Source organism: Physella acuta, unplaced genomic scaffold (assembly GCF_028476545.2).
Source record: "Physella acuta isolate Inbredline_101_S28 unplaced genomic scaffold, ASM2847654v3 ptg000565l, whole genome shotgun sequence".
Classification (NCBI taxonomy): Eukaryota; Metazoa; Mollusca; class Gastropoda; family Physidae; genus Physella; species Physella acuta.
This window is the reverse complement of record NW_026732084.1, coordinates 371,378-382,790: the sequence shown is the minus strand read 5'-3', so window position 1 is coordinate 382,790 and position 11,413 is coordinate 371,378. Positions and strand designations below refer to the sequence as shown.

The 11,413-nt window shown below is 35.6% G+C and overlaps 1 protein-coding gene across 1 annotated transcript in view; it reads right to left on the bottom strand.

The window, feature by feature from the left end:
- Positions 1 to 1,885: 1,885 nt before the first annotated feature.
- The window catches only part of LOC131946596 (BRCA1-A complex subunit Abraxas 1), a 40,675-nt gene continuing 31,147 nt past the window's right edge, over positions 1,886 to 11,413 (bottom strand). Inside the window, exons 5-7 of the mRNA XM_059307477.1 lie at positions 7,733 to 7,858; positions 5,547 to 5,631; positions 1,886 to 4,181 (exon numbers count right to left, since the gene is read on the bottom strand). Coding sequence (XP_059163460.1) covers positions 3,447 to 4,181; positions 5,547 to 5,631; positions 7,733 to 7,858 — 946 coding nt within the window. The 3' untranslated portion in view covers positions 1,886 to 3,446. The remainder of the gene's footprint in view (positions 4,182 to 5,546; positions 5,632 to 7,732; positions 7,859 to 11,413) is intronic.

Here is an 11,413-nt window from a genome sequence, read left to right as displayed (position 1 = left end):
GTTTTTTTCTGTGTGCGCTTTTTTCTGTGTACGCTTTTTTTCTGTTTGCGCTTTTTTCTGTGTGCACTTTTTTCCGTTGCGCTTCTTTCTGGGAACCATAGTGATGTGCCTACTGTAAACTACTAGACTGTAGGCCCTATGTAGACCTGCAATTGTTGAGGGGTCCAATGGGGCCAAGTGGTAACTGGTATCATTTAATATGTGTGTACACAGCATTAAATAGTTTGGGGTTAGAAATTAATTATTTTTATTGTAGAGTTAGTAGACTAAACTAGGAGATAATGCTAAATGCTGCATTTGCCCCAAATGCTGATTTTGGGGGTATGACTATTAAACTATTAATACTAAATTAAACCAATTTAAAGTAAATTTAATAGCCTTTATTATTATTTTTATATTGTGTAAGATGTGTTAGAATAATTTTGCATTAATTTCAATGTTATAAAATACTTGGATTAGTAAAAATCTTTAAAAATATACAGGTGCTAAAAAGTGTGGCTCTTAGTGCCCTTCTTTACTATGTTCAAGTAATCAGACATACAGACAAAATTGCTAAGTCCAGTTTTCCGAAAAAATCCAAAAAGAAAAGCAGGCTCAAATAGGAGTCAATGGCCTCAATGGCACATAACCAGTTGACACGTATGCTTAATTGTGATGGAGGCGTGGTAGAGTCAGAAAAAGCTCATGGTTGACAAATTCAAAAAGTCTCGAGTTCAAACCCTCTGGCAGATAAGGCTCAATTCCTTCCAACATTAAAAATTAAGAACAAAGAAGACGTTCACTAAATCTAATCCAGGGCGTCCTCCGGCGCCACAACAGAGTGCTATTTGACGCCGAATGGAACAGACTATGGATAAGTAGGAGTACTATAGTGTTTTACTAAGTTGAATCAAGCAGTTCCGCCGGCACTGTGTACTTTGGCACCCCGGGATAGACTGTGTTTATGTTGGCAATTAAGTTTGTATATATGTTATCCATATTGTTTGCGTTTAGGTTTGCGTTCGTTTGTGATTTTTGCATTTGCAAAGTGTTTGTGTTTTCCTTTGCGTTAGTGTTTTCTTTTTTCTTTGTGTGTTGCTGTTTGAGTTTATGTTGTGTTTGCGTTTTCTTTTGTGTTAGTGTTTAGTTTCGTTCTGTTCCATCGTTTGTACATTTGAAAAAGATTCAGTGTGGCGGAACTTTGGAAAGTTGTTGCGAATACACCTGGAAAGGCTTCTGCGGAAATTTGTTTTTCGAATTCCTAGGGGTGGCGATTCAATTCTTCTCTGTATATGGTATATAATAAAAAAATTGATTCTGGTTTGATACCTTTCATCCAATTTCCATGAAACTTTGGTAGTTGAGAACATTCCAGGCGAGGTTTCTGCAAAAAAAATCTTTTTTTTTTTATTTCACAAGGGCTGTGCCATGGGAGGGTGCAATTTTTCTGTTTAGGGTATATCAAAATAAAAGTCGTATGAACTGTTCGAAACTGTTCATAAGAATGCCTTGAAACTTTGGTAGTTGGGGAGAACATTCCAAGGGAGGTTTCTGCAAAAAAAAATCTTATTTTTATTTCGCAAGGACGGCGCCATGGAAGGGTGCGATTATTCTCTATGTAGTGTTAAAAAAAATTAATGTCGGATGCAGTTCAAAACCGTTCATTAGAGTGCCATGAAACTTTGGGAATAGGTCAGAATACTCCAGAGAAGGTTTCTGTCGGAAGAAAGTCAATTTTGCACTGGCGGCCCGCTGCAGGGTGTGATATGGCACCCCAGGCTTTCCTGCGAGCACTATGGAGCCTACGTTCCCTAGTAAGGGCCATGTAATTCTTGAACCCTTACCATTATATTGATTGCATGGTCAAAATAAAACAGGAGAAAATATTCAAAGACATTGAACGCTTTTCAGAATTTAATAACGCTAAAAATAGGACGAGACTTGACTCCAACAAACACTCCCTCAAAATGACTTTACTACATGCCACACAAAAAACTTGTACAATACAAATTCTAAATATTCCCATCTCAAAATGAACACTCCACTTCCAACAACGATCATATCAAAATTTTTAATAAAATGATCATAAATTATCAAAGAAAAATAAAGGAAAATTAATACATTAAATTGAAATGAATTCTAACTAATGGTTTAGATGTTATAATGCCTACTTGTAGACCAGAAAGTCACACGCCAGATAATAATAAAGGTCAAGACCCTACAATTATTAACACAGGAAGTCAGATGCCTAGGTGCCTATTTACTTTTATAATAGAGCAATTGCTAATCTGTAATTGTGAAAGGTTTTATCAAGCTCATGTTTTTCTATTCAAAATAATGAGTATGAGTGAAGTTACCCTTTTGAACCTGAAGGTCCATAGGGCAGATGTAATTCACTTGTGTTTGTGATCTCAGTATATGAAGGGATGGTGTGGTCAGCATTGTGTCCAGCCACCTTGTAAATGAAGTTAGGTACCATCTGAGTTGGGTGGACTCAGGAATCCAAAGATCCTAACTCAACTTTTGGATAAACAATCAAATGCTCTACTGGCCAGCCATGCTGTTACATAAGTATAAATAGAAATAATGGCACTTAGAAATAACTTTATTACTAACTTATGCTTGATATATTAAAGAGTACATGAGGTAAGACAAGAATTGTAATGTCTTACCTCTCTTTACCTACTATAATTATGCTATTTATTTTTAAAAGGTGATTTAAAACTAAGCCTTCTATTTATCCATTAACACATAATAACTACTGGTGTCATACATTAAATGACAGTTGAAAACAAATGTGGTATTTAACATGCTGATTACTTGGACATTTCAGCACATAAGATGCAAGTACATGTTTTATGACGTAACCTCTTAAATGCAACTAAATAAATTTTAGTCATCTGATATGACTTCAGTTTTCTATATAATTTCATCCTTGAACAAATAACTACATTATTGATACTAATAATATTATAAAACACATTGGAAAGCAAACAGAAATCTGTGAATAAATCAACTCTTCTATAACCACCTCCCATCCAATTGTGTGCCTATGATGAATGCATTTCTTAAGCTTAATGCGCTGTGCTTGGGCAGTTTTTATTTATTATAGAGAAAACAGGTAAAAATAAGCTAGACTTTGGGGCACTAACAGAAATTCTTGCTTGGGGCGTTGTGGTCAAATGGTAGAGCATTTAACTGTTACTCCAAAAGTCTAGAGTCAGTAAGACGTTAACGAGTCCACCCAGCTCTAATGGTTAACTGACTCACTTTAGGGAAAATAAAAAAAATGCTGGGCACAGTGCTGATGACACTATTCCAAGGTAAGTAAAGCAAGTGAACTCTACTTCATCTGCCCCATGGACCATAATGTCGAAAGGGTACTTTACTTACACACTCATTTTAAAATTAAATTCAGAAAAACATAGTTAAAATATAAATTAAAGTACTGTATCAACATGAATACATTAAAATACAGGAGATGATGAGATAGTATCCTTTTCAATTAAACTGCTGTTTGAAGATGATGATTGATCTAATTTTTCATAATCAATAATTACAGTTTCAGATGTTGATGAAGGAATACAATCTGTGCCAGTTATTGGAATATTTATTTTTTCCCTTCTGACAGCAATATCATTATCAATATAATCTAATTCAGTTGGTAAAAGATTTTCCTTTAGATTCTTAGGCTTTCCTTGTTCCTCAACTAATGTAAAACGGTCAAGTGAGTTTTGTTCCACAAATTCATAATCTTGATATATTTTAGTATTTTTATCAAGTTCTTTCTTAGAAACTAATGTCTGGTTTGAAAGACTATCACTATTATTATTTGTGTTAAGTGATTCTGCATCCGTAAGCAAGGTACTGGAAGAACATACTGTCTCATTTTTTCCATCAATTTTTTCTGATCGGTCCATATAAAAAGTTTCAAAAGGACAAGAACTAATGCTTATACTTGTCTCAGAAGATATTCCTAAATGTATGAATAAGTTTTCTACATCTTTATTTTCTTGTGCTTCTTTTTTTATATTCTGTACTTTTGCTGCTTCTTCTTGTGTTAGATATTTTTTTGTTTCAGTAGTCATCATGTGATCCATTTCTTCTTTTTCTAGTTCTTCCAACTGATGTTTTAAAATGTTGATATCTGCTTCTAAAAGACCTAATAACTCTTCACTTTCTGCAATTTTTGTATGAATAGTCTGTAAAGAAAAGGTATATTACTATTAAAACACCTAAATTTTGGTGAAAACATAAGTCAAAATGACTTTTTACAAGTTTTATTTTTAAAATGAACTACTTTCAATAGTAAATAGATGTTAAGCTCAGAGGCAAAATTAGACAAGATAACTAAATTCAATCAAATATTGTTTGGTTTCAAGGTTTTTAACTTCCAAGTTTAATTAAAATAGCCTTGTCTATAATGGGACTAATTAATATAAAAGCTTTAGAAATTATAAAATAATACAGCTTAATCCAGTGCAGAGTATCCTAACATCAAAGAATGCAGAAATCTTGTAAAACTCTCATTTTAGGTTTGCAAATCAGAAGTATCAAATTAAGGAATTATTTTGGAAAGTTTTGAACATGTCAATAGTCCACTCAGTTCAGATATGTAGGCCTACCTGACTGAAATAAGGGAAAGTAAAGGTGCTGACCACACTATGCACTTGTATATTAAGGTCAAAGAAACAGGTATACTCTATGCTTGCTGCATGGACCACCAGGTTCAAAGGGGGCTATGGGACATTACCCCCCCCCCCCCGTATCCCCCCCCTAACTGTACCTTAAGCTGCGTCTGGGGGAGGGGGGTAATGCATGCCCTGTTCTCTTCAAAAGGGTAACTTTCGAATAGTTAATAACTGACAGCTACTTAAATCTTCTACTTAAAAATGTAACATTTTAATTTTAAACATTTAAACAATGTTTTAGTTTACAAACTTCGATCACCATTTGGTTGTAAGTTAAAGCTTAATTAAATCAATCAATTTAAGGGTCCACAAAAAGAAAATGGAATTTTAGACCCTTCCATGTTCACTAAAATTTTAAGTTTTCTAAAAGCTCATATCCAATATAGCCTACAGATTCAATAACATATGTTGTGTATATGTAGCTTGAAATGCTAAACTTTTACAATCTGCATCATAAAATAACTGAAATCATTAAAATTATTTTATTTTGCTAAAAAAGTCACGTTTTAAATTTGCTGTAGTAGTGGACAGCATTATAAGTCATGAGTCCACATTGAGTTCATGACAACTATTTATGTTTTCAACTATCACTTGTCACAGAAGTTCTAACTTTAAAGAGATAACATGATTTAATTACATGTTAAACATTGTTTTCTTTAAAATACTGGCACTGATGGTTAAATGTTTACATTTTGTTTGCAGGTTAAAAGTTTTATATGTGTTGCTGCATGTAAGTATTTTAATGTTCAACTTCAGATGTAGATTTCCACATGGACACAAAAGCTGTAACTTGGGCCAACACTCACTTGGAATTACTAAAGTTAATCAAATTCTAAATTGAAAATTACATTTGTTATTACTTTTGTTACTACTTACTGATAATCCTTTATTGAAAGAACAGGAAAGATTTTTAATTTTTAACCTTTGATTCATTTCACCAGAAGACTCGAGAAAATCATTTCTGAAAAAAAAAATTGAATTGCCTTAATTTAATTGAAAGAATCTCATCAATCATGTGCTTGGTCTTTGTCATGATTTAGCAATGACTGATCTAATGGTGAAGCATGATGCATGCAAAACAGTGAGTCAGTCTTAGGGACTCTGCAGAGGTTAAGACACACATCCAACTCATTCTATTCACAATTGGATTTTGTCAGTGCAGACGATAGAACAAGCAGCTGCGGCCGAAATGACATGCGGCTGTGGCAGATGACAGTTCAAATATGATGTAGTTTTAAAGTGCGCCAGAGCGAGATGACAAGTATCAATATTGTGCCAATGCCACATATACAGATGTGCATTGATTGTGTATGCACCTGGTTGAGTAACATGCGCAGAGCACACCCAATTTAGTACACAGCATACCTATTTCATTTATTTTCAGGGGGTCTGCGTGGTCAAGTTGATAAAGCTCGTGGTTACTAAACCGAAAAGTCTAGAGTTCGAACCTTCGGGCAGATGAGTCTCGTTAGCTGGGGACAGCCACTCTTCTAGGAGAGAACTCCAAAATCAAACAACTGCTGCCTTGTAGTTTATTCTTGGTTGGACAAAGGCTATGGAAGCAAATCCAAAAAGAAAAGCAGGCTGAAATTGGAGTCAATGACCTCAATGGTGCATAACCATTTGAAGAAGAAAAACACTAGCTAAAATTCAAGGTGAAGAGAGAGAGAGATTTGATGAAAGAGTCTACTGTCTATTCTCAGCTTTGTATCCTCCAACATACCAATCCTCACAGCACTGTAGGAGGCTGCTTACCTGCTTAGAAAGCAGGGCAAACCACACACCATTACTGAAACACTCATAAAATCAGCTGTGTTTAAGATCGTGATAATATGCTGGAAAAAGTGTCTGAAATTAAGTTATCCCAAATTCCTCTTTCAGCGAAAGATTAGAGGACATGAGCAAAGACCTCTTGGCTTAAGTAGTTACAGATCTGATTTCCTGTCAGGGAAAGTTCATGCTACAACTCCACAAGACCAGGGAGTTTCCAATCTAAGCCAGCATGCTGTATTCATGTGCTACGTAGGGGTCGGCATGGTCGAGTCGGTAAAGCTTATGGTTGCTAAACCGAAAAGTCTCGAGTTCGAACCCTCGGGCAGATGAGACTTGTTTGCTGGGGACAGCCACTCTTCTAGGAGAGACAACTCCAAAATTAAACAACTGCTGCCTTGTAGTTTGTTCTTGGTTGGACAAAGGCTATGGAAGCAAATCCAAAAAGAAAAGCAGGCTGAAATCGGAGTCAATGGCCTCAATGGCGCATAACTAGTTGACACGTAACGCTTAATTGTGTTGGAGGCGTGGTCGAGTCGGCAAAAAAGCTCATGGTTGATAAATTCGAACAAAGTCTCGAGTTCAAACGCACTGGCAGATAAATCTCAATCCCCTTCAACACTAATAATTAAGAACGAAGAAGAAGAAAGAATGTGCTACGTAAAAGACACAGTGATACAGAATATCTTTTTATTTTGTAAGCCTCTTGAAACAACTAATAAGGCAGCCGATGTAAAGTGATGCTGAAAAGAAAGTCTGCTGTTATTGCGCTAGTGAAAACGGATTTACCACATATTATTACGCATTATATTCTGCACTGGTATGCATTGGCAAAAAAAAAAACCTTGCCTCCAAAACTGGCAGAAGTATTAAGAATGGTAGTGGACTGCATGAAGTATTTGCAAAATGGTGCTCTGAGGCACTGTATCTTCGGCGGGCTATGTACAGAAATGGTCTCTGACATATCTTTGTGAAAAATCCCTTTTGAGGATTCTGACATAAAAATGTAAAGATTTTTATTAAAATGGTACTTCTATTAGTTTATTTTCATAAAGCACATTAATTTAAAAAAAAAACCCACAACCTTAAATTCAAGTGTCCAGTAAGCAAAATAGTAATATCCAGATGCATAAAATTGTATTATAATATTTGCTAAATTGCTTGCTGAAATTAGCAATGGGAATATATGATAGAGGCCTATAATATTAACAAAAAGTTTACTAATGTGAAGAAAATAAAGTATTCAGCTGGTATTCCCTAAAAATTAATTTAAAATATAAAATGCGATTTACCTAAGCTTGGACAGAGATCCTTGAATTGAATGGCACTGTAAAAATGTTGCACTGCTTTTTCTCCGATATTCTTTCCTTGTTGTATCTCCCAAGTTCATGACAATCATTGGTACTCCTACAAAATGCCTGGTCAAGTTAAAGTTTAAAGATTGTCTCATTTCAACCATTATTGACACAAATGGTTTGAACACTTACATCTACAGGTAGGTCAGTCAAACTAATTTTCAAATATAAATTATGACATCTATAGTAGTAGTAGAGTTATTTCAAAATATGGAAACAATATCTCTGAACAGAGGAATAGTTTTGTGCCCATATATATTGATATTTGTGACTTGAACAGTGGAAGGGTCACAGAGAGAAAATATTAGTTAGTCTTCTTGAATAAGAAGTGTATTTAAAAGTAAGAGGAAGTGAGCTTGAAATGATTTTATGTTTAATAGCACAGGTCTAAGACATTACCTACTTTCTATTACCCATCCCCCAATACAATTACCCTTTCGCTCCCACCCCCAACACCATGGTAGCCATTGCCTCAGCTTGGTGTCACTGTACAAAACTTAGTAACTGGGGATGTATTTAGTTTTCATTTGTACCTTCCAAGAATTTCCAAATTAAAAAGTTACAAAAAGCACACATTTGGGTGGAGAGAAATGTAATGTTACAATGGTTTTTATTTTAGTTTTTTTTAAAGTCATAGTGGTTTAAAACTTATGCTGCTTCTTTGCTTGTTTATATCCTTAAATAACAGCTTGTATATTTGATTGAATCTGCTGAAGCGCCAGATTTCTTCAAAAATTTGCATCAACCACGTTCATTACAAATATTGAGATCGAGTTATAACTACACTGAGACTATTGACAAATCTATTATTTAGAATATAAGTAAATCTAGATTTTAGAGTAGGGCCTATGACACTTTTTTTTTCTCCATTTCTTTGTTAATTATGCCCCAATTTAAACCTGAATAGTTATCATTTTTATCTGCCTGTTTTATAGTCAGTACAAGTGTAATCCCACGACCACCTTCTGGTGGGCCTAAGCATTTATTTCTCTATCAGACGGAAACGGAAAATATGTGGATACACTTTAAACAAGGAAAATTAAAGAATAACTTACAACAATAAATTTGGTTAAATTATATTATTATAATTAATTATTATTTCTTTAATTACACCCTAAACTGGTTTTAAAGCAAAATTGTAATGCCTTAAGCATTAACTAAGGGTGTAGGACAAAAGGCTGACATCCAAACAGCCGACAAGACAAAGGTCCAACACACACACATAAGGCAGACAGACTATGAGGCTGACAGCCACAAGGCCAACAGAACATAAGGCAGACAAACCATAAAGCCGACAAACATAAAAATACTAATATCGCAAAATATGTGTTACTACATAGCTCCTAACTAGACAACTATCAAAATATGGCATAATATAAGGCAGAAAGTTCAAGCCACTAGAGATTAAGGGAGTGTCTTAAACACTATAGATCAATACCTAAATATTGCGCTGACGGGAAAGCCCAGGGAGCCAAACAGCACCCTGCAGGGCATGGGAGAATTCTCCTAATTTGATTTAGTGATTGATTATAGCAACCCATTCCATCCATAGCCTATTTCACTCTTTAAAATGAACATAGGCACCAAAGAGCCCACGGGGGAGCCCAGGGCGCCAAATCACCCAAATTTTCATGGTGATCGGATGAAAAGTGTCAAAATGCATCAGACTTTTCTGCTTTTTATACGGTATATAGAGGAAAATCGCATCCTCAAGGGCCCTAACCCCATAGAGAAGAATAGAGAAGAATCTAATCTCATCCTGCCGGTTGCCAAATGTGCGAATTAGAATTTTTTCACCCCTAGATACCCCCCATGAGGATTCTCAACAACTTCCCAAAGTTTCATGGCAATCAGATATACTAGCATGCCCATCCTCGTATGTTGATGCAGGGTGAGAAGAAAGTCTGACGAGATTTTAAGAGGGTTTCATCAATGCGTTACCAATATTCTAAGACGTGTGACCCTGTTTTTCTAAAACTGGGTTATTTAAATGTAAACAATGCCTGCACAATATGTCTTGGATCATATATGTCGGGGCTTGAGTTTACCTATACTACCCTAGGGCGTGGTTTATGAAAGCTTTAAGTGTATGTTATCACCCTCCGTAATAGTGACGTAGAACACACTTCATCGACTGCGTAGGTGTCAATGATGTAGAGGGGTGCTCTCAGCAGCCCCTGATTACACTACCGCAAGGGCCCAGAGTACGGCCTCTGGTTCGGTTTAATCATCGAATGTAGTGTGTCAGTGTCAATATTGTAGGGTGCACCTTAAAACTAACGTAGGCGTATAGGGCTGGGGGGCGCCAAATTGCCCCCTGCCAGGGCGTGACGGACTTGCCTGATTCAATTTAGTTAACAACTATTGTAACCCTTTTTATTCATAGCCTATTGCACTGTTTACAAAAAAAAGATATGCAGCTTTCACAGGAGCAATTCGCAAACCCTACACTTTATTAATATATTTATATATAAAAAACATACATACATATACACACACATATATACAGTGCTTTTTTTTTGTAAAAAAAAAGGGGGGCAGCTACTCAATGGATTGCCTAATTGTGCACACCGTCACAAAAAAGCACTGCATATATATATATATAAATATATATAAACATATACATATATTTACACACACATATATAAATATATGTATATATATGTATATGTTACTATCCATGTCTCTGAACCACAGAGGACAGATTTCAGATTACTGTTAAACAGTAGTATTTTGGAAAGCTGTTTAACAGTAGTATTTTAGAAAGCTGTTAAACAGTAGTATTTTGGAAAGCTGTTAAACAGTAGTATTTTGGAAAGCTGTTAAACAGTAGTATTTTGGAAAGCTGTTAAACAGTAGTATTTTGGAAAGCTGTTAAACAGTAGTATTTTGGAAAGCGTCCAGTTAGTGAGGAGGGAGTTGAATGCACACTTGGCCGAGCTGATACAGCTTTTGACTTCCTCATCTGCTCCCCCATCCTTGTTTACTACACTTCCAAGATATGTGAAGAGATCCACCTCAGAAATAGTCATCTCTTACATCCAAAGGGGAGCTCCAGTTTATTATTAATTCTCATCATCTGTTTTTTTTCAGTTGATCTTTAGGCCTGTCTTCAGTGCTTCTTGTTTACTTAGCTTGGACTGGGCATACTGTTGTTGAGGTTGTTCTCCTAATGATCCAGTCAATGATTGAAAAAGATCATTGGCAAAAGCATGCAACCTTGCCATACTCCGGTTTTCACTGGAAAAGGGCTAGTCAACTTGTTGTCAATAGCTGGCAGTTTAAGGCTTCATATAGCTGTTGGATGATGTTGATGAATTTAATAGGGATCCCACAGTGGTTCATTAACTTCCAAATGACATCTCTATCCACACTATCAAATGCCTTCTCAAAATCAACAAAGATCATGTGGAGAGGTAATTGTCACTCAATTGCCTGTTTAATAATTATATGCCCAGTGGCTATGTTGTCAGTATACAACATGTTCTGGCAAAAACCTCTCTGTTCTGAATTTCTTGTTCAAGGACTCTTTCAGCTTCTCAGGCATACTTTTTGTACCTTGCTAGGGACAGATAATAGCATGATTTCTCTCCAATTGTTGTATCAAGAAAGGTCACC